The sequence below is a fragment of the Chiloscyllium plagiosum genome, chromosome 11 (assembly GCF_004010195.1).
Source record: "Chiloscyllium plagiosum isolate BGI_BamShark_2017 chromosome 11, ASM401019v2, whole genome shotgun sequence".
In the NCBI taxonomy this organism is placed as follows: Eukaryota; Metazoa; Chordata; class Chondrichthyes; order Orectolobiformes; family Hemiscylliidae; genus Chiloscyllium; species Chiloscyllium plagiosum.
Window position 1 is genome coordinate 74,540,470 of NC_057720.1, and position 26,420 is coordinate 74,566,889.

At 40.5% G+C, this 26,420-nt stretch overlaps 1 protein-coding gene across 1 annotated transcript; it reads right to left on the reverse strand.

Moving 5' to 3' along the window:
• Nucleotides 1-4,850: 4,850 nt before the first annotated feature.
• Nucleotides 4,851-15,699, reverse strand: LOC122554573 (regulator of G-protein signaling 21-like). Its single transcript, XM_043699822.1, has 3 exons — nt 15,639-15,699; nt 12,889-13,055; nt 4,851-5,550 (listed from the first exon to the last, which is right to left on the reverse strand). The coding sequence occupies exons 1-3, from the start codon at nt 15,679-15,681 to the stop codon at nt 5,365-5,367; spliced, it is 396 nt and encodes a 131-aa protein (XP_043555757.1). The 5' UTR covers nt 15,682-15,699; the 3' UTR covers nt 4,851-5,364.
• Between the last annotated feature and the right edge of the window lie 10,721 nt (nt 15,700-26,420).

Below are 26,420 nucleotides of genomic sequence, written 5' to 3' on the forward strand. Positions count from 1 at the left end.
AAAGTGGACAACATCACACTTGACAGGGTTGAACTCCATCTGCCACTCCTCAGCCCAGCTCTGCATCATATCTAAGTCTCTTTGCAGCCAACAACAGGCCCTCCTCACTATCCACAACTCCACCAATCTTCGTATCTTCGTCTGAGGCCAGGCCGATGATACTGAACCAGCCATACCACATGGACCTATGAGGGGGTATGCTGGCAGATTGGTCTGGATCTGGTAGGACACTCTGTCCTTGACAGAAAGATCTACTAATTGAACATGGAGAGATCTGGATTAAGTATCCCCTCCTTTCCTTTTAGATGGACAGCCATTATATACCTTCCTGTCTCACCGGGCTCTCCCTGTCTAGCTGCATCATGCACACCCACACGCACACACACATACACACTCAGACAGGATGAAATTGTAGCTAAAATTATTTGTGATCCATGACCTACCATGCTGCCTCTACAAAATCAGTCAGCATCTGAAGTATTATCTGAAACTGGGTTTTGTAACCATCACTGTCCTGTCTTCTACCACTTTCTGTCCAGTTTCTAGTTTTTGACTATTTGAAGGGAGAAAGGCTCAAGCATGTGTGAGGACAGTGGGAATTTTAAGAGGTACATACTTACACCATTTCCAGTGTCTAATTAGAAGCTAGAGCAAGCTGAGGGGCAAGTGTAATGTGAGAAAGAGAATCAGGCTTAAAGATCCCACTTTTAATCGTATAGCTGGCCACAGCCCCAGGTTGCTGCAATGCCAGGGAGCACTGTCTCTGCTATTGGAGTAAGGACACGTAGCTACACAGCTCCTCCTTCAGTTAGAAACCACTGCCATTTGTTCAAAGATGCGAGTGGTCCTGTCAAGCTCACTATTTGCCCATCCATAATTGCCCTTAAGAAAGTGGCACTGAGATGCTATCTTATACCATGGCTATGCATAAGGGTGTAAGCGCCATTGTTGAGTTTGAGGATTTTGACCTAGTGACAGTGAAGGAACAGCAATATATTTCCAAGTCGGGATGGTGTTTGGCTTATCGGGGAACTTGCAGGTGATGGTGTTCCCCTGCTATCTGCTGTGTGATGGATTCAGCAGTGGCTGAGGCTAGTGGTACAGTCAGTGTAATTTGAAGTTGCACTCACTGATATTAACCATGCATGTGATGTCATTGAGATTTTTTTGTCCACTGCATCCAGGTCCTTGGGGGCAGACTCATGCATTGATTGCCACAGCTAGTTGCCATTGGTGAGTGTGTCTGCTGGGCCTTCTGATCCAATATACAACAGCGTATCTCTCTCTGCACCTTAAGTACAGCATTGGAGTCCCTTGAAGTCTAATATCGCTATCCTTTCCTATTATCATGTATTTTTCCAAATCGGAATGAGTTCCATAACAACTTGCAGCCTGTTGTGGTGACAAGATAACTTACTGTAAGATGAAGGCTGTTGTCATCTGGTGCAGGATAGCTTTAACCAGTGCTAATCTTGCACAACTTTGGACATTCTGTTCAGGAATGGAACCACTCACTGCATGGTTAGAGCTGGCTGCAAGCTGCAATCAGGTTAATAAGCTGACAGCACAACGTTGCTGTGCAACATACATCAGAGATACCAGGCACAGATTATCCTGCATCGCAGTCTTGCCATTGGTTTTCAGGAGTTGTTGAATTTAGCCCCCAGTATGTTAAATAAAGTCTAGACTAGGCCACCTAATGCAACACACTTCAAAGGTTACAGAAAGGAAGGGCAGACTGGAGGATAAGGGTCATATGAAGAAGCATTTTCAAAATCACGAGTTATAAAGACAGGCAACAGATCAGGTGGCCATTATACATACCAAAGTAAAATACTTTAGATGCTGGAAATTTGAAATAAAAACACAAATTGCTACAGAGGCTCAGCAGGGTGTGGCAGCATCTGGGTGGAGAGAAACATAGTTAACATTTCAAATCCTATATGACACTTCTTCAGAACTGAAGAAGTTCAGAAGCTTTGACAAAGTCATATCAGACTCAAAATGGTAACTCTATACAGATGCTTCTAGACCTGCTGAGTTTTTCCCATATTTTCTGTTTTTTGGTTATGCATACCACATGCTTTGCCTTTCACTTTCTGCAGATCAGATTGTTCTGTCAGGGTGGCCATTACATGTACAGTGGTGCCTCGACATACGAACAACCCCGTTCATGTACAAATTGGTTTACGAACAGGATTGTACATAAAATTTTGCTTCAACGTACATACGAAATTCAAGGTATGAGCGAAGGTACGAACGCAAAAAAGCCCGTGTGCGACCACGTGGTTTCATTGTTCTGCTTTGCTACGCGCTTGTTGAACACAAAAACTCTCGGGCCCCGCGTGATCTCATTCAGTTCATCTTTGGCGCGTGCGCTGTGAACAGCCATCCAAGCATTCTTACGCTATCCGAACAATGGGAAAAATTGATTCAGTTCGCAAACTTTTCGGTTTGCAAACCGGGTCCCGGAACGGATTAAGTTCGTAAGTCGAGGTGCTACTGTACTTAAGGTGGTTTTAGGGTCCTAATGTCTCGGGTGACCACTTCATATGCCTGAGAAAAAATCAGGCCTTTGTAAAAGGGATTGGGGACAGGGTGGAACTTTACTTGTTCCATTATTCCCTCCACCCCTTGGCCTTGGGAGTTGTAACTCACTTCGTAAATTCAATAAAGTTAACTCGAGAATTTTGTGTACACCAGATGGGCTGCAGTTGTTCAATAAGCTGGATTATGTTCGACATCTCTGTCATGAAGGCAGTGACACCTTGTCATCCATACCAGCCTTATCAGCAATGTTCACATTTCATAAATGAATAAAAACAAGTTGGTAGCCCAGTAAATCGGTAGGGTTCACATGCCTGAGGTAGAAGTACAACTGATCAAAACTCAAGTTGAGATAACATTTCTTATTCAAAGGTGTATGAGTTAATGAAAGGAGCCCTAGCTCTTTATTACATGTAGGCAAGTCTGAATCATGCCATACTTTCCATATTACACACAGCAGAACATTGATATTGGAACATCTGCATGAAAATGGCTCCCATCAAGTAGAAATTCCCATTGCTGCTGCTCACATACAGAACTCTAACTGTGTTCCTCTTTATGCAACACCAACAGTAAGCTGTTAAAAATAAAACCTATGCGGAGGAGAATTTATTTGGAATATATTGTGTTCCTGGTTGTACTTTCTGCCTATTTGCAGTGTGTAAACCACAGGTCACTAAACAAAAAATCATTTTCAGGATGTGGGTGTTTTTAGCAAGGCTGACATTTACTATCCACGTCCAGGTACTTCTGAGAAGTGCTCTGATCATGGGCGTTTCTCTTGAAACACTGCTGTTCTTCAGGTGAAGCTACTGCAGTGGTGTTAGGTAGCGAGTTTTAGGTCTTGACACAGCAATATTAAGGGATGGTGATGTGTATCCAAGTTGGGATGGTGCGCGACTTGAAAGGGAACCGCGAGCTGAGTGTGTTCCTGTGCACCTGCTGCATTAAACAGAAGCATTTAGAGTATCAGGAATGTACTGGCAAGTCGATGGAGAGTGATTCAAATGAGTCTCTCACATAAAGCTAAGTTAAAATAGTAAAAAGTAACCTTTTATAGAAAGTATAAAATTAAGAGGATATCTTTAATGTAATAATACATCTGAATGTCTTTACATTCATTTGGAATTCTTGTGTGGACTACTTTAGCATGTTAATTAAAATTGAGATAAATGTATTAAAGTATAGTGCACAATAATGTCAACATTCAATGTGACCATTGCCAAATTGAATTTCACTCCATCAATAACAGCATTAATCACACTCCAACACATTGCTTACATTGTTTAACATTTCACGGCATGCTTTTAAGATAAAGTTTGCTTTGAAATTTTCTTATTATTCATGAGTGCTATTTATTATTAGCAGCTTGAACTGTAGCTGAAAAGAACGAGAGTACACAGTTTGGAAAGTATAGAAGACAAAATTCAGAAAGCGATGAAGTAACATCCAGCCTGAGTATGCTCAGTGAAGTAAGATGTGGATAAAAATGTAACAAAGACTAGCAGGACTGTCAGTACAGTTTGGGTAGAGCTTCAGCAGGAATGTTGGTAACAGTGCACCTTATAATATCTACTAGACCCAGTTTAGGCAACATGTGCAGAGATAATCTGACACAAGCAAAAATCATCTTGATTTCAACAGAATGATGTCCAGAGGATTTTAACTCTTTGAACTCATCTGCATTGTGTCCTGGATAAACTATTAAAACTTCATTGCAATTTAAGGAACGCTGTTTAAAATATTGCTACCAATCACAAACCCTGAGAACAAAGTCAAATGCTGCTTCAATTCAAATTAAAATGCACTACAACAGCCTGAGTTTGCAGAAGGATTTTATTCTGTTGTCAAAGCTATAAATGATTTTAAAAGTAACAGTTACAGAGTGATGAAATTAGGAAGCATGACAGCAGTTGATAACAGCAGACTAATAGCTGGTGACCAAATAAACAGTTTGAGTAGCCAGTGACAGTTGCAAATGATGAAAGAGTATGTGATAGTCCTTTATTGGTTTTCCTTATCAAATCTAAAGATAATTTGGAGAGTAGTTATACTTTCCTGAGTCATTTAAAGTGCATTCTTGCCAAATTTGGAGCAGATGGCTTTAATCCAGTTCTTTGGATAATCGCTTTTTATAAAGCGATTGAAATTTATATAAATAAATTATTTGAGAAAAGAATAGTACCATCTATAATGACTAAACGCCCAGAAAACAAGGCCATTTATTCAAACAGTCTTTGAAAGTTATGACAGAACCTACATAAAAGGCACAATGAGAATGTTTCAGTATAGGTCTCCCTGAATTCACTTTAAGGTGAGTATTATCACCTCATTAATTGGAAGAAATTTGAATTCATGTCGTGAGTTAAGCATTGAAATCTTATTGTTCTAACTTAAGCAATTTTAGACTCTTAGAGTTCATGACTAAAATCCTATTGTGCTTAACAGCCAAACTAACATTTCAATCCCAAATAAGGACAACTCCTCTGGGAGGCCCACAATATTAGCAACAACAAGATTTAACACTCTACAGTATAATGTTCAGATCAATCTTGGAGATTAACACAGAATCCTTCAAATCTGACAATAACTAAGAAACTAAATGCACTGAGAATATTCTTCTTTAGGATTACAGCAGTCTAAATATTTGGGAACATTTCATTAATCACTTTTGTCATTAATTATTTCAGATCAGCCTGAGCTATCCAGATGGCCTTAAATTACTGGCAATATTCTCACTGTCCAGTCAACAACTAATTACTATTTCTGGTCTGATGATTTACTGCTCGTTGTACATAATGTCAAAACAGAATGGCTTCATTGCTGCTGACTTTTTTCTGCATTGGTTACCAGTTCCAGGTAGTTGTTGGACCTCAGGAATCTGGGATAACAGTCTTTTGCCATCAGGCTGTAGATTAGTTTCTGTGCCAGGTCAAAGCTGGAAGGGGTAGGCTCATTGATGCTTTTGGCAATATTCTCTCGTGTTGTAAAATCAATGTTAATCTGTGAGAAAGAAAATGAAGGCATGAAAATGAAACTAGATGATGTTCCCTTGCAGTGCATATTCCAGAGCCTTTCTGAAAGCAAATTATAATAAAAGTCTACAACTTTACACATAAGTCAGCATGTCATATGGTTTTGTGCTAAGGTTTAATCTGAGGCTCTTTTTTTCCTGAGGAATGTGAAAGGGATGTTACCCTGTACAGATTGCTCTGGATTTAAAGATGAACTTCTGGGATCCTGTTGTAAATCTTCTCAATAATCCATCCAGTCTAATTCCTGAAATAGAATATAATGTAAGAGATCTTCAGAGACTACAGTGTAGTTGACTGCAGATGTGGCACTGTGACTGCAGTTTGGCAAAGTGACATTTTTGTTGAGTTTCAAGCAAGGTTTCTCTGTCTGCGAGGTTGAGTGGTTTTCTTACATTATAATCCTATTAATGCCTCATTAACTGCCTGCCATGTCCCAATGACACCATTTTCATCCAGTGCCAGCCTAAATCTCCCACTCATCACAGCTTGAAGTATTTGTGACTGCTGGGATGTCCTGCGATCCCTCATGGGCCCCATGGTATCTCAGTGTTTAGCACAGCTGCCTCACAGTGGCAGGGACCAGAGTGCGATTCCATCCTTGGGTGACTGTGCAGAGTTTGCAAATTCCCCCCACATTGGTATGGATTTCCTCTGGGTGCTTCAGTTTCCTCCCACAGTTCAAAGATATGCAGGCTAGGTGGATTGGCAATGGTTAGAAAAACTGCCCTGTCATGTCTGGGGATGTGCGGGTTAAGTGGGTGGCCACGGTTAAAAACCCCATATGGGGTTACGACCATGGGGTGGGTCTGAGTGGGATCTTCTTCAGAGGGTCAGTGCAGATTTGATGGGCTGAATGATGTCTTTCTGCACTGTAGGGATTCTATGATCCACTTGCGCCAATGCCACCTTTAAAAGGCCTGTATACATCCAGACAAGTGCTGTCAGTCTGGAGTTGCCCATTGTGGTTGTGCCCTGTTTTGTGGACAGGAAGCTGGGGGGTCTTGGGTGACAGGATGCTGTGGAAGATGGATGTCCTCTTCCCAAAGGATCAGCAGAGGAGGCAGTGAGACCAGATCGTTCCAGCCTGGTCTGTGGTTGTCACCAGGTTAGGGTGGTCTCTGCCACCTGGAGAAATGTCCAGCAGTGCAGCAAGAAGGTCAATGAGGGTATGTGCTATTATTTACTTTCTGCAACCTCACATCCATTCTATCTCTGCCACTGCACACACCTCTCACCAAGGTTCATGCTTTTCCACTTTGTGTCTTTGTAGCTATATTCCAATGACAGTTGCCAGCACAGTTCAAAGTGCAACATTAAAATGCAGAAGTGTATACCGTAAGTGGACTGGAGATGTGTTACGATGGTGCAGAGAGGTGTGTAGTTCGTGCTGTCCATGTAGCACCCTGGTCCTGGAGGAACACTGTCTTGTTAACTGTATCAATTGTATATGGTAGAAATGACAAATAAAATTTACTCTACTCTATCTACTCTCCTCATATGTCAGATGCCAGTCCCCATGGATGTGGGATGCATGTGGCCTCTGCCCAATCAGTGCATAGTGAGATCTTGATGCTGGGCTGTCCAAGGTGGAGGTCCAGAGGAGTAACTGGTGAGTTGGAGTCACCAGGTACCCACTCAGGCTTTCATGCTGATATTCTCTCATTTCTATCTTATGGTGGTAGTAACGGAGAGCAGATACTAATAAGGTGAGGTTATTATTAGAAAAGGTGAAAATGAGTTATTCCAGTTATTAGGCTTCTTACCCCACTCATTAGTTAGAATCTCAACCTGATACCCAGAACATAGTTGGAAAAGACAACCTGACTCTCTTGCTATCAAGAGAGACCTTACTGAGCTTCTCACAAAATTCTCCCAAATTCCTCATTAAAGCCTACATCCAGGAAATCAGTACCAAATCACCTGGTAAGACTGTGTGTTGTTATGACCACACCAGCTCAGAGGCTATTGGTAAATTCTAGGAATAGGAGAAAGTGAGGACTGCAGATGCTGGAGATCAGAATATTCCTGAAGAAGGGCTCATGCCCGAAATGGCGATTCTCCTGCTCCTTGGATGCTGCCTGACCTGCTGCGCTTTTCCAGCAACACATTTTCAGCTCAAATTCTAGGAATACCTTTCCACAATGGGGCAACACACAGACTGTGTAGGAAAGCACCAGGCGATTCAAAGTACCCTAAATCAGAGGACCTTCAACTTCCAGAAACCATCCCCAGTCCTGTTTAGAGCTGAGCTTTACAATTTCTAAGCTTTTATTGCTGATCAAAATACTGAAAGATCAAATAAATTGGCCACTTAACTGAGCAGGACTTTGAAGATGAGAGGTTATGTGATGAAACCTCTAATCTGCAATTACCAAGAGATAACAATTGATCATGATATGAAAATTAGACCTGACTCTGACTATAATATCCTGATCATTAGGTAGCTAGCTTGCACACTTAAGAATTGGACATGGCCATGAACATCTCTATCATAGAATCCCTACAGTTTGGAAACAAACCATTTTGGCACAATACATCCACACTGACCCTCCAAAGAGTATCCCACGCAGACCCATTCCCCTACTCTATTACTTTCCATTTCCCCTGAGTAATGCATCTAACCTACACATCCCTGAACACGATGGGCAATTCAGTATGGCCAGTCCAACTAACCTGCACATCTTTGGACTGTGGGAGGAAACCGGAGCACCTGGAGCAAACCCACGCAGAACGGGGAGAATGTGCAAACTCCACACAGACAGGCACCTGAGGTTGGACTCCAAATCGGATCTCTGGCGCTGTGAGGCAGTAGTGCTAACCACTGAGCCACCATGCAATCTAAATAAGAAGCTTCCTGGATTAAATATCTCTTTCTCACCTAGTTCTTCCTTGTGCTCTTACCTTCTCCTTACTAATATATCCACAACCAGGTTAGAAATTAATGGCAAGTAATCAAAACTGCAAGCTTCATATCATCAACTGGCCATCGATATAGCTTGACAGCTTTAATTATAGTCCACTCTTCCTTTATTACATAAAAGTCTGAAAGATTACATTTTAAATTCTGCCTTTCACATTGTTGTGAACAAATACTGAATGGTTTCCATTAGTGCTCTAATTAGTCTCTCTTGATCTTGACCTGTACCCATTAAACTGTACTTCCCTTTGTTCCATATATCTGATACTGCGATGTACTCCCCGGGAAGAGTAGATCAGAGGACAGGAGGTACACTGCTGTCCTGGATCTCAGTGACTGGCACTCACAGGAAGTGTCAATTTGTTAATTCCCATTGCACTCTCACTTTGAGATCGAGCTATCAAGCTGATTTGAATTCAATGTAGGAGACAATTTTGAATGGGTAGACCTGAGGTCCACTCAATACTGGGCCCTGGCCCACATTATCACTAAACTGGGGGAGTTGTGTGTAATACCTACTGTGGAGCTGCAGGCAGAACTCAGATGAATGATGGGCTGGTAAGACACTAGCATCGGCCATTAGGTAGGTCTTGAATCTAATTCATGAGGAATTTCAAGAGATCCAAGTTATGTCTCAGAGCCTGTGCTGGGTGCTGTTGGATAATCTTCGTGCCCAACATGTTTCTGGTTCAACGTAGGCACAGAAATACATTCCTTAGTTGTGCCATCCTGTTTACTGTGCAGAAAATAGTGGACCTAGTTCAACCACATCTGAATCTTATCTCAAAGTTAGTCAGTAAAGTACAATATCCTTGAGATTTTAGAAGCAAAATTTACAGGAACATTCAGAAAAAAAGCTTTCAAATGACCATGACCATTAACAGAGTCATAGAGTCATCTAGCACGGAGACAGACACTTCAGTCCAACTCATTTGTGCCAACCAGACATCCCAATCTGACCTAGTCCCATTTGCCAGCACTTGGTCCATCTCCCTCTAAACGCTTCCTATTCATATACCCATCCAGTTACCTTTTAAGTGCTGTAATTGTACCAGCCTCCACCACTTCTTCTGGCAGCTTGTTCCATACTTGCACCACTCTCTATATATGAAAAAGTTACCCCTCAGGTCCTTTTTAAATCTTTCTCCTCTCACCTTAAACTTATATCCTCTAGTTTTGGACACCCATTCCCTAGGAAAAGGATCTTGATTATTCACCCTATCCATACTCTTCATGACTTTATAAACGTTTACAAGGTCACCTGAGCCTTCAATGCTCCATGGAAAATAAGTCCCAGCCTATTTAACCTCACCCTATACTTTAAACCCTCCAGTTCTGGGAACCTTCATGTAATTTTTTTCTATGCCTTCTCAAGTTTAACAACATCCTTCCTGTAGAAGATCAACCAGAATTGTACAATAAACATGATGATACCAATGACAATTATTTCCTTTGATTGATTGATTTTACTCTGTTCGTGGTGATCCCAGGATGTAGGAAAGTGAACATCAATTACAGCACTAGGAGAATTCCTCTAGGCCTGTTTTTCCAGATGGTACTGTTAGTTTTTATTCAATAAAATTATAGACAATTGCTGTCATAGAATAGAACAAAGTTAAAAATCATACAACACCAGGTTATAACCCAACAGGTTTATTTGGAAGTGCAAGCTCTCAGAGCGCTCCTCCTTTGTCAGCTAGCTATCTGGCAAAGTAGTAGCGCTCCGAAAGCTTGTACTTCCAAATAGACCTGTTGGACTACAGCCTGGTGTTGTGTGATTTTTAACTTTGTCCACCCCAGTCCAACACCGCACCTCCACATCATAGAATAGGACAGTAGGGATGTAAACCAGGCAACCCATTAAATGTGTGCCTGCGTTTTTGAAGATAGATCCAGTTTGTTCCGTTGGTCTGGTCTTTTCTTAAGTCCATGATCAGTCCTCTGAATATTTATTCAAACCCCTTTGAAGACCTGCTGTTTTTTTATGAATTTGACTCTAAGAATGAGGAACCCCAGTTACCTGGATTGATTGGAGAAGCTGGGGTTGTTCTCCTTAGAGAAGGGAAGGTTGAGTGAAGTGATTCAAAGTCATGAAAAGTGCAGATGGAGAAACTAGAACAAAGCTGTTCCTATTCCCGGAAGGGAGCTAGCCTGGGAACCACTGAGAGGAGAGAAAGATTGGGATTGTGCAGATCGACATAGGCTGTGATTCCTTAGCGATGAGGTGCATTGGCACTCGTGAGAGATCAAGTTGTGGACATTTGAGGTGAGGTGGAATGGAGTCAGTTGGGCGCGATCCTTCCTCTAACATGTATGTGGGTACAATGTGCAACAATCTGGAATGCACTATGCATTGAACTAAACAGGCCACTCAGAACTATTGGGCAGGACACTTGTTCCTGACACAAAGCAACATTCAAAGGATTTTGTAGCATGCTCTGGCTGATGAAAATTTAAAGGGACCATTGTATATCATACACAGTAATTAAAGTTAGTCACAAATCAAGATCATAGTATTAAAACATTTGAAACATTTAACTGTCATTATATAACGCAGAATGCATTAATGTAACACAGTAATGTAATACAGAAACACAAAAATGCTACAAATATCCCAATCAGTGGGATACAATTTACAACTGCAATTATAGCTTCCTAGATTATTTTCCATAACATATACATTGTATATCTAACTCATCTCTTAAATAGTGCATATGGTGGTTTAGTGGTTAGCACTGCTGCCTCACAGCGCCAGTGACCTGGGTTCATTTCCCATGTCGGGCAACTGTCTGGGTGGAGTTTGCACATTCTCCCCGTGTCTGCGTGGGTTTCCTCCGGGTGTTCCGGTTTTCTCCCACAGTCCAAAGGTTTGCAGGTTCGGTGAATTGGCCATGCTAAATTGCCCGTAGTGTTATGTGCATTAGTTAGAGGAAGGGGTCTGGGTGGGTTGGTCTTTGGAGGGTTGGTGTGGACTTGTTGGGCTGAAGGGCCTGTTTCCACGCTGTAGGTAATCTAATAAGAGAAAGGCTGGCTTGAAAAAAAGCTTCAACAATGGGGTCAAATTACACATTTCTGCATTGTACTGTTGTGACTTCAATAAAAATATCTCTGGCAGTTATGTAAACGTTTAGTTCTGAATTACTCCTTCAGTTCACAAACAAAGATTCCAATAAATTAACAGTAAACTACCACAGTAAATGTCTTGAATTTGAAAAATTATTTTCAAAAAAAAATTGGACTAAAACTGTTACCAACATAACTTTTTACGGTCCTGTATTTGACTCTATTTTTGAAGTCACAGCCAGGTGAATTGAAATACAAATCCACACAAAAAAAAAAGATAATGAAAGTAACTAAAACTAGGTGTCAAAATTAGAAAATTAATTTTTCTCCTTGCACAAATCACGTCACTTAGTTCAAATACTACAAGGAATAAAATGACAAAATGACAAACTGTTGCCAAATTCTTTGTTTGCTCCTCCCTGTTGTTTGGTGATGAAAATAAGATGACATTGAATTAGAGAAACAATACATTGTATTAGCCAAAAACCTGAAGTAACAGAAAATGCTGGAAAGGTCAACGACCTGAGACATTTATTCTGTTTCTTTCTCAACAAATGCTGCCAGACCTACTGAGTGGGCCAGGCATTTTCTGTTTTTAGGAAATGTTAGTCAGTATTGAATTCATTCATGACCATATAATCAAGAACACAGCACTGTTATTTGCACACAAGCCAGAACAGTAGTGATGTGGACTCAGGAGGGGCCACTCTGATTGGTCACTGTGGCTTATGGAGGTCCTTTCCACTGAGGAGGGCTGTCTGCTACTGAAGCAGCCACCCCCTACCCTCAGTAATTACCCCACCACCCCTCAAAAGTGTATGGAAAACTGTATGAATCAGTTGAACCTGACTGATTCCTTGAGAACACAATGGTATATAGTTCCATCCAATCTGCAAAACAACCAATCACTATTGAATATTTTATATGTCTGTTAGGAAATTTGGGATCCATGTTACACCATTCCTTTAATCCCAAGTGCATTACTTTATTGCTCACTAGTGTATTATCTGAGACTTTATTAAATGTTTTTAAAAATTTACACCCACATCAACCCCACACAACACTCCTGCTGCTGAAGCAATGTGTTCAATTAGGTTCAATGAACATGATTTGCTTTGAATAAATCTCTGCTAACTTTCTTTTGTTATCCTGGACCATTCCAAATGACAATTACTTTGGCCATGGCTGTCTGTCAATTGGATGGGGCAAGACCATGCAGAGATTTGATATGAGATCTTGTAATATTCTGCCAAAGTTTTTCCAGTTTTCAATTTGATGACAGCTACAAGCATGAAGTCATTTTTTCAAAAGAAAAAAAATACATACCTCTCCAGGTGCCTCAACTTTGATAAATTTGGTATAAATCTTCTTGGCCTCACAAGCCAGTTTTGTAGGACACTTGATTTTCTTGTAGTTTTCACAGGCCAACCAGAAATCGATGTTCTCTTCACTGTATTCCTTTGTAAGGAAGTTTCTGAAAGCAACCTGACCAGCTGTGGTAAAGAAGTAAACTTTAAGCAGACCATTGGAAACATATCTGTAACAAAACCATGCATTGGAAAACAGAGAATGATGGAAATACTCAGCAGGACTGACAACAAAAGAGAAACAGAGTTAATACTGAATTATGATCCCCCAGATGTCAGAGAGGTGTACAGCATGGAAACAGACCCTTTGGTCCAACCCATCCATGTCAACCAAATATCCCAACCCAATCTAATCCCACCTGCCAGCACCGACCCATATCCCTCCAAACCCTTCCTATTCATGTACACATCCAAATGCCTTTCAAATGTTGCAATTGTACCAGCCTCCTCCACTTCCTCTGGCAGCTCATTCCATACACATTCCACCCTCTGTGTGAAAAATTTGCCCCTTAGGTTTCTTTTGTATCTTTCCCCTCTCACCCTAAACCTATGCCGTCTAGTTCTGGACTCCTCCACCCCAGGGAAAAGATTTTGTCTATTTATCCTATCCACACCCCTCATAATTTTGTAAACCTCTATAAGGTCACCCCTCAGTCTGAACCCTTTCAAGTTTCACAACATCTTTCCAATAGGAAGGAGACCAGAATTGCACACAATATTCCAACAGTGGCCTAACCAATGTCCTGTACAGCCGCAACATGACCTCCTAAGTCCTGTACTCAATACCCTGACCATTAAAGGAAAATTATCCATTCCCTTGAAATGGTGAGAAAGGTGGAAAGGAGGGCAAATAATTTGACCATTTAGCCCCAGACACTTCCCTCCCTGCCACCACCTAAGTCCACGCATTACCATGGTCGTATCAGATGGTGCTGTCAGCATTAACCCCTCCAGACCTGTTCACCTTTATACACCTGCTTTCCCAGCAGCTGAGACAAATGGCTAGTTTCCTGACTAGGAAACCAGCACATAATGCTGGCATGTTTTCTGACTAGTGGGGGCAGGGAGTCAGTGACCACTGAAGATGTTTCCCCCCAACCACTTAGGACAAGGAAAGGTCCTGGCTTCTGTATCTCTTTACAGAGATGTTGCCAGACCCGAGTATTTCCAGCACTTTGTGTTCTTATTTCAGAAGCAAAGGTAGCAATAAAGAGGTGATAGTGACAGTGCATAGGGAGATTATAGGGAGATTAGGAGCTGTGCATGGAGCAGTGAAAGAAATAAAATTAAAAAAGTTAAATAAAATAAATGAAATAAAATTACGGAGCAGAATGAAAGCAGAGGGGTCGAGATGGGATAATCATCTGAAGTTGTTGAATTCCATGTTGAGACCGGCAGGCTGTAACAGGCCTAGTCAGAAGATGAGATGTTGTTCCTCCAGTTTGCGTTGAGCTTCACTGAAACATTGCAGCAGGCCAAGGACGGCCATGTGGGCATGGGAGCAGGATTGTGCTTCACCCATCCCCACCATCCCCCACATATTTTGTCACATAGCACTGGTTTCAGCCTTGTTCATTCACAGCTCCTAATCTCCCTATAATCTCTCTATGCACTGTCATTATCACCTCTTTATTGCTACCTTTGCTTCTGGAGCCATGACTCACCTTCTCTCAGCCTGGTATAAATACCTCCCTATTTCTCCCTTTTTTTAGCTTTGACAAAGGGTCAGTTAGACTCGAAACATCAGCTCTTTTCTCTCCTTACAGATGCGGAAAGCCCTGCTGAGATTTTCCAGCATTTTCTCTTTTGGTTTCAGATTCCAGCATCCGCAGTAATTTGCTTTTATTAGATGAGTCAGAATGTCAGATAACAAACTTGTGTCAGAAATGGAAGCTATCACAGATGAAAGCAAGGGGGAAGGAAGCAGAGAAAGAGACATAACCACACAACAGGGAAAGAAGCTGACCCATAACAGTGGTGAATAGGAACGAGCTGAACAAAGTGATGTTTGTGTGAAACAATAGAAATTATAATTGTATTAATGAAAGTAATGAGGGATTTACTGTCTGCAGCTGATGTCAATGGAGAAAGTTTGATCAGGTTTGACCAATATCTTTCCTGGTTCCAATGCTACTCACCTGGAATCTGTCCATTCTCTTTTGGAAGTAACCAAAACTGGCCCAAATTTCTTTCTACTTGACTTTTCACCATTCCCAGAAGATTCTCTGATGGATATTATGGGTGTTGGGAGTGGGTGCAGTGCAGAGCCATCATGTTTTATGGCAGCATGACTGAGTGGAAGAGCTTCAATTAAGTGTCTGTTTAAGTGTGTGTTCCTCTGCTCCCCCACAACTTCCACTGCCTTCCCTTTCTTTTAAAATGCTGTCATTCGCAGCCAGGAGAAATCCACTCTTCTGTTTTCTCTCCACAGATCTGTTGTGTCCACGTTTCCTGAATCTGCAATGTTTTACTTTCTTATCCTGTGTGGAATAAACAGCCAAACATTTCCACAGAGGGATCTAGGTGGTGGTGGTGGTGACTGGGGAAGTGGGGGCAAGGGTAGGGGTAATGATAGGAAGGCAAAGAGCAAGAAGATTACCTCCATCTGCATTAGGAAAATGCTCCTCAATAACAAACACAACATTAAAAAGCATAGATAATTAAAAGGTATTTCCAGTAACTGTATTGTGCATTTCAATGAGACTTTACCTTTGTGAGACAACAGTTTATCCACCGATTCAGACCACAGCATTACTTCATCATGTGTTGGCCTATGAAAACAGTGACAATACTTGAAAATAACATTGGCAACCTTCCAACATTTCTTTTGGAATAACTGACTAACTTTCATCATTAAAGTGATTAACTTTCATCCGTGTATCTCTCTGACTTATATCACTGGTGTATCTGGATTATGTAATTTAGCCACAGACTATTCCCATAGAAAAATAAAGTCATTCATTTTTCAAGCCGTAATTTCTAAAAGTAAAGCCCCCTTAATAACAAAAGTGGACTCACTTTTTTGGCATCTTGACCTTTGTTCTGGCTCCTGAGGTGAGTAATGGAATCACTAGTACTGTTGATAAAAAATTCAATTAATTTGAGTTTTCAGTCCTTTACTTCACTAAATATTACATTGCCTCGTTGGCAGCAAAACATTGTACATAGTGTCTTCAGCAGGAAGGTGCGTTGCTTAATAGAATTTTGAGTACGTTTGCAATTAGATTTCCTAAACGAGACCTAAAATTTATTTTAATGTAAATAATCAATTATCATGTAGAGTTACATAGAATTTCAGTGCAGCAACAGGATATTCAACATTAGCCTTAATAATCTCTATTTCATCTAATCCATAGCCAGTGGATTACCACAGGGACAGTATTGAGACCTTAACTATTTACAAACTATATCAGATGAGGGGATATTGTTTCTAAATTCACCGATGAGAAAAAGATATGTTGAAAGGCTAGCTGTGAGGTGAAAAAGCGAAGAAGAGAAGCTAAGAGGAAAAGACTGGCAGCTAACATAAAGGGGAAAACCAAGGTTTTCTATAGGTGTATACATTGTAAGAGAGTGGTTGAACTAGAAGTAGGGCTGATTAGAGACCTAGAGGGGATTTACACTTAGGAGGCAGAGACCATGGCCGAGGTGTTAATTGACTACTTTGCATCTGCCTTCATAAAGAGAAGATTGCTGCCCAGGCCATGGTGACAGTAGAGGGTATTCTGTTGCTGTGGGTTTGAAATTAATAATGAAGACTTCTTAGACAGACTGTTAGTACTTAAAAGTTGACAAGACACCAAGACTGGATGAGGTGCGTCCAAAGATTTCGAAGGCAGTGAGGGTAGAAATTATGGCATCGGTCATAAACTTTCAGAAATAAATTAGAGGAACTGTGCAGAAACCCAGCAGGTCTGGCAGCATTTATGAAGAGAATGCAGAATTAATGTTTCAAGCCTAGTGACCCTTCTTCAGAACTATAATCTTTCAGTCCTCACTGGACTTGGGAGAGGTGCCAGAAGACTGGACTATTGCAAACATTATGGCCTTTTTTTAACAACAAAGTTCCTAAAAATATGCTCAGCAATTATAGAGCAGACAGTTTAATTTCAGTGATGGGGAAGCTTTTGGAAACAATTATTCGTCATGGAATTTGTGGTGACACGGAAAATGTTGGGTTGACGAGTAAGCATGAATTTCTAAAGGGAAAATTATGTTTAGCTAACTTGCTGGAGAGTTTCGAAGAGTTAACAGAAAGGCTGAGTGAGGGTAACACTGTTGATGTGATATACATGGATTTCCAGCAGATGCAATGTAACCTAGCCGACTTATGAGGAAAATTAAAGATCATTGGTATAAAAGGAATAGTAGCAATGTAGATACCAAATTGGCTAAATGATTTGAAAGAGAAGTAATGGATATTTTTCAGGCTTGAGGTAGCTTTTCCTGACATATATTAATGATGTGGATTTTGGTCTGTCAGGGATAGTTTTGAAGTTTGCGGATCATGTGAAGCTTTGAAGAATTATAAACTGTGAGGAAAACAGTATAAAACACATGAAGGATATTAAACTGTTGCTGGAGCAGGTAGGTAGGTGGCAGATGAAGTTTGATGCAGCAAAATGTGAGGCAATGTACTTGGTTAGAAGAACATTATAGAAACAATATGAAATAGGGGGTACAAATCAAAATGAATTTAATGAATGATTTTTTGTCATGTGTATTTTACAATGAATAATGAACTATCACCGTGATCCAGTGCTGTTTTATGTAGCTTCAGAACAAAAAAACAAAAAGGTACAGCTGAAAGAGAGTCCATTTTCATTCCACTGCCTCCACCATGAGTCCTGAGCCAGCACACCAATGATGCCTGCTCCATCAACCCTCCTCCACCGACTCAGTGCTGGGTGCAGGAACAGAGACCTCGGTGTATATGTGCACAGATCATTGAAGGTGGCAGAAAAGGTGGAAAGAATAGTTAATAAAGCATACGGGTAATCCTCGGCTTTATTAATAGCAGCATAGCAACCTATAAAAGACATTGTAGATTGTTTACAATTGTGTGCGCCACATCTTAGAAAAGACATGAATGCATTGCAGAAGCAATTTACCAGTTTGGTTCCAGGAATGAGAAACTTCAGGTATTGAGAATCAAATGAAAAATCTGGGCCTGTTCTTCTTGGAGAGAAGGAGACGAAGAGGAGATTTGTTCGAGATTTTCAAAATCATGAGCAAGCTGGGTAGAGTCGATAGGGAGAAGCAGTTCCTGCTCATAAAAGGAACAGGGAGGAGAGGGCATAGATTTGAAGTGATGTGCAAAAGAAGCGATGGTAATGTAAAAAATGATTTTTTCACTCTGTGAGTAGTTAGGTGATGGAATGCACTACCTATCGGTGTGGCAGCGGCATGTTCACCTGAGGCACTCAAGAGGACATTCGATGATTATTTGGATAGAAATAGTGAGCAAGGATATGGGGAAAAAAGCAGAAGATTGCCATTAGGTAGTGAAGTTTGTTTGAAGAGCAGGCAGGCACAGTGGGTTGAAAGGCCTACTTTTACGCTACCACAATTCTGCGATTCTGTCAGATGCTGAGGTAAATGGGCTAAAATGTGACAGATTGACCAGAGGGAAATTCAAAATTATCCACGTTGGGAGAAAGCATCAAAAAGCATTTAATTATTGAAATGGCTAGGAGTTTTTTTAAAATTCATTGATGGGATTTGCGCCTTGTTGACAAGACCAGAACCGAGTGACTTGCTGGACCATTTCAGAGGACAGTTAAGAACCAGCCACATTGCTGTAGATCTGGAGTCACATCTAGACCAAGTCAGGTCAGAAACAACATGTTCATTTCCAGCAGGGCATTATTTTTGGAGTTTTATGACAATTGATGGTGGCTTCATGGACACGATTAATGAGATGAGCACATAAGGCTCAGTGCAGAGCGACCTGGACGCCATTGTACATGAAACACCACACATTAATATGCAAGTAAAACAAGTAATTAGGAAGGCAAACTAAATGTTGGCATTTATTAAAAGGGGATGGAGTATAGAACTAGGAAACTTTTGTTCTAATTGTAAAAGGCATTTAAGAGACTACACCTAAATGATCATATTCAGATTTTGCCTGCTTATTTAAAAAATATACTTGCATTACTGATTGACTAATGCTCTGGAGTCATGTGTTTAAATGGCACCCCAGCTGCTGTTGGAATTGAAATGCAATGAATAAATCTAATAACTAATCTCAGTAATGGTGAGCATGAAACTATCTTTGATTGTCATCAAACCTCATGATGTGCCATTGAATATATTCAACAATGAATTAGGCTTCTGATCTGCAACTGAGTCAAAAGTTCTGAGACTGGAAAGTAGAGCTAAGGTCGCAATAATCTTGATCTTATTGAATGGTGGCTTCAGGGGCAGAATGACCTGCTTCTGCTATATCTTACCATCCTACAAACTTAGAAACAGCCGTCAGCTGTTATTTTAATTTCAGCTGCACTAGTGGAACCAGTGATTGGTTATTCAAAATTCTCAAAACTCGCTACTAGCAACTGTGTTATTTATTCACTCACATTTTCTGAACATGTGTGGGAATGGCAAATGTAAGGATAAATGACTCAGCGCTCAATACAACATTGTTCTGTGCTCATCACAGCTCACTACCCTGTTGGTGCTCATTCATTTCAGGAGGTGGGAGGAGTCAGTGAAATGCCAGTTTTGCAAGTCTGATGAACCTATTTGCCAACCAAGCACTGTTTATTATTTTAAAAACAGACACCCTGTACACCTTATTTAAAATTAGTAAAAAATATAAAAAGTAAATTGGAGAAATCATTGAAATTTTCAATAAATAAACTACCTGCATTCTTAACTCTGTTATGTTTTATTTAGATTCAAAAAGCATGACGCTGGAAAAAGCACAACAGGTCAGACAGCATCCGAAGAGTAGGAAAATCGACGTTTCGGGCATTATCACTTCATGAAGGGCTTATGCTCGAAGCGTCAATTCTCCTGCTCCTCGGACGCTGCCTGAACTTACTATGCTTTTCCAGCACCACACTCTTGTCAATGTAGTCAGCTTGCTTTGTTCTGAATGGCGTGTTGAATTTCTGACACCGTTCAAAGTTACAACGGGAGGATCAAGAGATATGCCTGAAATGTTGACTCTCCTGCTCATTGGATGCTGCCTGACCTGCTGTGCATTTTCCAACACCACACCTTTTGACTCTGACTCTCCAGCACCTGCAGTTCTCAGAGAAACAGGCTTAATGCAATATCCATTCAGTTTTGTAGATATTCTTATAGCAAACTTCTAAACTCACAAAACGGACATTGCGATATACCAGATTAAAACTAACCATTCTAAATAACATTTTAACACTTGTTAAAATTATATAAAGACATAGGATCTTCCCAGGACCTGAATGACATGTGCATTGATGGGTCAGTTGGGAAATTGAGAGAAGATTGAAAGAAATGACGGGAATAAAAATTCCAATTCTGCAACCATGTTTTGAACAATGAGACAGGAATCTCACTGGGGAATGATGACTGGCTTATTTGCAGCAAACTGCGCGACTTTAGTACCTATTCTTTCCTCACTGGTGCCCAGTGACTCCAGCTTACTATTTGCTTTTCTGGGTCTCCACTATGACAGCAGTCCGCAACATCTCAGGACACTTCCCACAGGTATCATTCCACAGTCCATGGACATTGGCATCAGACATGTACCACCTTACCACATCATCATAGCATATTTCCAAACCAATTAAATAAGGTTCTCCAATTCAATGTTGCACTTTGGAGTGCAGCAACACCTTTTACTGAAATGGTGCTGTCAGGGAATTTTGCATTTTAAGATCCAATAGATTACACAAGAATACAGCCCTGATTTCCTCTCATTTGGAGACTTCACAAGTTGCATTAAGAAGCCTTCTGCATGACAGAGTGTTGGCACGGCGGGTCCCAGCAGGTGTGAGCACTTCCACAATTGCTGAACGGGAGATAGTGCAGGTGGGATGCCATAGAGACATGGTGCCAAGCAAATGAGGTGAGCTATGAATAGTCTTTTAAAACTTGCTAGATCTCATGGAGAGGAACCCTCCATGAAACTCCTTGAAATTGATATCTTGCTGATTTCCAGTCAGTTTCAGCCTATTACTGCAAAGTACATCATTTTGAAAATGGGTGGTACGGTGAGCTCAGTGGTTAGCACTGCTGCCTTATAGTACCAGGGTCCCAGGTTCTATTTCAGCCTTGGGCAACTGTCTGTGTGGAGTTTGCACATTCTCCCCATGTCTGTGTGGGTTTCCTCTGGGTGCTCTGGTTTCCTCCCACAGTCCAAAGATGCACAGGTCAGGTGAATTGGCTATGCTAAATTGCCCATAGTGTTCAGTGCATTAGTGAGAGGGAAATGGGTCTGGTGGGTTACTCTTCGGAGGATCGGTGTGGACTTGTTGGGCCGAAGGGCCTATTTCCACACTGTAGGGAATCTAATCTAATCTAAAGTAAAACATTGGCACCAAATCTTGGCAGTATTCTCTCAAAATGTATGAGACAATAAACTGAAATTGGTTTAGTTTTTAATAAAGAATGGGTCATTTCATCTTGAAGATTTGATCTGGATGAAATTCTGAAAAGGCTCTTAGTAATGGTTGAGATATAAACTTTTTATTTTACACTGCAATAACTTTGGATAATATTTTGCTATAAATGGTGAAAATGCAAATTGTAAATTCTGTAGTTACACTGTTTTTAATGAAACACTATAAATCCATTCAGTTAGAAAACAAATTGGGACCAATATTGAAATTAAGGAAGGAATACATGGTGAGCCTGAATATTTATTAAGGTGACATTATCACAAGGATTTATTGATGCAGAATTCTTCTTTTGACCACTTTAATGAAATGTTAACCCATTTGGATTTGTGACCACGGAAACCTAAACACAAAAATAGAAAGCGGGCCGTACCACCAGTGCTTCATCCAGAGGCTCATTGATGATGTTACCTAGTATGGTAACATACCTGAAAATGAACCTTCCAGCTCAGCAAGCAACCCTACATCCAGAATCTCAACCTGAGCTACAAATCTTCTCAAAGCCCACAGTCATAAAGATGACATGAAAATTGGTCGAGTTATGGATAGTGAGGAAGGTTACCAGCATAACATAGATCAGTTTGAGCAGAGAAATGGCAGATCAAGTTCAATTGGTATAAGTGTGAGGTGATGCATTTTGGAGGCAAAATACAAAAGGGAAGTATACAGTCATGGCAGGACCCTTCAGAGCATTGACATACAGTGGGACCTTGTAACGCAAGTCCATAGCTCCAAGAAAGTGGCAACATACATGGATACAGTCTTAAAGAAGTCAAATGGCATGCTTGCCGTCTTCGATAGGGTCATTCAATATATGAGTTGGCAAGTAATGTTGCGGCTGTTTCAAATTTTAATTAGGCCACGTTTGGAGTATTGTGTGCAGCATAGTCACCTATAGGAAGGATGTGGTGGCTTTGGAGAGATCGCAAAAGAGGTTTATCAGGCTATTGCCTGGTTTAGAGTGTATTACCTATAAGGAGAGGTTGGACAAACTTGGGTTGTTTTCGCTACAGTGTCAGCAGCTGGCAGCTGTTCTAAATAGAACTATATAAAATTATGAGAAGCATCGATAGGGTGGATAGTAGAGACTTTATCCCAGAGTGGAAATGTCAAATACTAGGGGGCATAGGTTTAGGGTGAGAGGGGAAATACGTAAAGGAGAAATGGGCGGCACGGTGGCTCAGTGGTTAGCACTGCTGCCTCACAGCACAAGGGTCCCAGGTTTATTTCCAGCCTCGGGTGACTGTCTGTGTGGAGTTTGCACATTCTCCCTGTGTCTGTGTGGGTTTCCTCCGGGTGCTCCAGTTTCCGCCCACTGTCCAAAGATGTGCAGGTCAGGTGAATTGGCCATGCTAAATCGCCCAATGCATTAGTCAGAGGGAAATGGGTCTAGGTGGGTTACTCTTCAGAGCGTCGGTGTGGACTTGTTGGGCCGAAGGGCCTGTTTCCACACTGTAGAGAATCTAATCTAATGTAGAGAATCTAATCTAAAATGTGTAAAAAGGAAATGTTTTTATATTGACAGTGGTAGGTGCCTGAAATGCACTACCATGGGAAGTAATGGAAGCAGATACAATATCAGTGTTTAACAGGAATTTAGATAGATGCATAAACAGGCAGGGAGTAGAGGGATATGGACCATGTGCAGATGGGATTAGTTGGCACCGTGGTTAGAACAGACATGTTGGGCTGAATGGCCTGTTCTTATACCATACTGTTCTATGTTCTATATTCAAAGGCAGAAAAGGCATTCTAAGTTGGAGTGGCAGCATACAATACTTAAACAGGTACAGAAAAAAAAAGGCAGAAAAGGAAAGAATGAATGAAGAAAATTGAGACAGAATGGTAATGGTAATGTAAGAACAATATGACATTAAATATTTAAAAATATTTCCTGAAACATTTCACAATCGGAATAAATGTGATTCTAAGATTATAAAAGCTATTTTTCAGTGCCAGAGGAGTTGTTTTACAAGTTTTTACAACCATCTTAACATTAAAAAGCTACCTATGCTTGTATTTCTGAATATCTATAGCAGCTTTATTTTCTCGTACACAAACACAGAAATTCACGATGTTCAACGTACTCCAACATAGAGATAGATAGCCAATGTTGTTTTTGCTATGCTAATAGCAGAATCTCATAATTTGAGCTGCAGATTTTGGATGTTCCCATTTAGCTGCACATCTGTCCTTTATCGGAAGAAGAAAGGCTTGCATTTAACCACTCTTCTCACAACCATCAAATGTCTCAGTGTTTTCTGTTCACAAAGAAGTACTTTTAATGTGTGATCACAGTTGTAGAAAATGCAGTATCCACATAATGTGTAGCAAATTCCCACCACCAGCAACATGAAAATGACCATATGTACTCATTTATATAGATTGAGGGATAAGTATCGATACAAGCACTTAGGAAAAATCCTTTGCTGTTTTTAAAATATTGCTAAGGATCCTTTTGCATTCATCTATGGAGGCAGAAGGGGCTATGTTTCAATTTCCTATCTGTATTCCATAAGGTGGTTAGGAATTTTAGTTAATACCAAGTTTAGCTAAAACCTTTTGCATCATTCTTGTCAAAATTACTAGGTACCTTTCTTTCTTGACTTTGTGGTAATTTCTACAAAAGAAAACTAATTTGAAAATGTGTTCTTGGTATTCATTGAAATTACATTAATACTAGGATTACAGTTAAATAAATGTTGAAAAGTGTGGCACCGGAAAAACACAGCAGGTCAGGCAGCATCTAAGGAGCAGTAGAATTAATGTTTGGGCAAAAACCCTTCATCAGGAATGTGATGAAGGGCTTATGGCCGAAACATTGACTCTCCTGCTCCTTGGATGCTGCCTGACCTGCTGTGCTTTTCCAGTGCCACACTTTTCAACTCTGATCTCCAGCATCTGCAGTGCTCACTTTCTTCTTATAGTTAAATAATTTTCACATGAGAATAGGGGACAGACAGCTCAATTAAAAATGAGGCATTGACTGAGCACTTGAATCGGTTGAAAAATCTCAATTTTAAAAAATTCTTTAAGGTCAACCTTCGTTTTGGTTTATATACGGTTTTTGCTTTTCTTTTGAAGTTACCTTCCATATTATGTTATTGATATTTAGGGAACCTGTATTTTGGTTTTAAGTTTTTTTTAATGGTATTTTCATTGAAAGAAAAAATTGATTTTTTAACATTTTTTACAAAATTACAAAGTAATACAAACAAATATAAACACTAATATGCAAATATATATAAAAACGAAATAAATAAAAGCCAAAACACAACAAAAGAAAAAAAGAGAAAAAAACTCAGCTAACTACTAATCTATCCTACAAACAACTAAAGCATAAAATAAGATATCTTACATTACTAGTAAGAAATAACGTAATAATTAAATAATTAAATATGTACTCAAAATGGATTGACATCAAATCATAATAAAACCCGTATTTATACAAGATTCCTCCCCTTGGGGGAGGTCCTGGACCAGCCAGAACCACTACCACAGCTAGACAAAAGCCCTTGACAATATGGCCGAAATATCTGTGTCTATATAGTTCAGAAAGGGCTGCCATATTTTATAGAATTATTCAGGTTTTTGCTGCACCATATTTGTGAGGCAGTCAGGGGGAATATATTCCATGATTAACCCAAGCCAATTCGAAAGTCCTGGAGGGCCCTCAGCTACCCAATTAACTAAGATATTTTTCCTTGCACAGAAAGAGAGAATGGAGAATAGTTTCCTCCCGTGCACATCCAGGGAGGGCAGATTTGAAAAGCCCAGGAGAAGAGACACTGGATCCAATCCAATCTCCATTCCCAAGATTTCTGTCAGAGCATTCGCTACTCTGTCCCAGTATTTGCGGATCTTGTGACATGTCCATAAATAGTGCGTGAGAGTGCCTACTTCTATTTTACATTCAGGACACATTGGGGATGTTCCTACCCTAAATTTTGCCAGTCATTCCGGTGCTATATGAGCCCCTTGGAGTATCTTTAATTGAATAGCTTGAGTTCTATTACAAATAGACATCTTTCTGGCATTTTCCCAGATGTCCTCCCACACTTCTGAAGGGATTTCTAACCCCAATTCCTGGTTCCATATTTTAAACAGTCGTTCCATGTCTTTCGATACCTCGTTATATAAAGAGTACTGACCGAGGGTGGACCCATTGACCATAATAATCTTCTCTCCCTATCCGATTTGTAGGGACTGTCTAATAATGTGGTCTTCTTCTATATATAATCTCGCATTTGGAAATACCGACAAAGGTCTCCATCAGGCGGTCCAAACTTCTGGTGTAGCTGCTCAAAAGACATCAGAACCTCCCCATCGAACAGGTCCCCTAGGCAAGAGACATCTCCAGGTTTTAAATGTAGCATCTGTCAACCCTGGCTGAAAACCCCATGCTCCCACTATAAGAGTATAAGGAGAGGTTTTTTGCAAGTTACCCTCATCTTACCGCATTATCCTCCATGCTTTAATTGTATTTACTACAATAGGGTTTTTACCATAGTCCATAACAGCTCTCATCTTATCTGAAAATAAAAGATTGATGAGGGGACACTTTGCTTGGGAGGTCTTGATGTCTAACCAGATTGATTGTGGGTCACAAGAGACCCAAACAGCTACATAGCCTAATACAGAGCCCAACTGATACCTCCTAAAGTCTGGAAAATCCAGTCCTCCACTAGCTTGTGGAAGCTGCAGCTTTTCTAATTTGATAAGGGGCCATCTATGATTCCACATAAAGGAAGCAAGACAGCCGTGTAGTTTACATAACATCAGTCTCATAGGATATAAGAGACGAGGCAGAAGATTCATCTTAACTAGAGCTACTCTGCCTAACCAGGATATTGGGAGATCTCCCCAGCGTTGAAGGTCTTAC

Excerpts from the sequence above, each read along its gene's own strand:
- LOC122554573 (XM_043699822.1), bottom strand. The coding sequence starts at position 15,681 with ATGCTGTGGTCTGAATCGGTGGATAAACTGTTGTCTCACAAAG. Across the intron at positions 13,056-15,638 it reads TAAACTGTTGTCTCACAAAG|CTGGTCAGGTTGCTTTCAGA; the intron begins GTAAAGTCTCAT and ends TCTTTACCACAG. Across the intron at positions 5,551-12,888 it reads AAGTTGAGGCACCTGGAGAG|ATTAACATTGATTTTACAAC; the intron begins GTATGTATTTTT and ends TCTTTCTCACAG.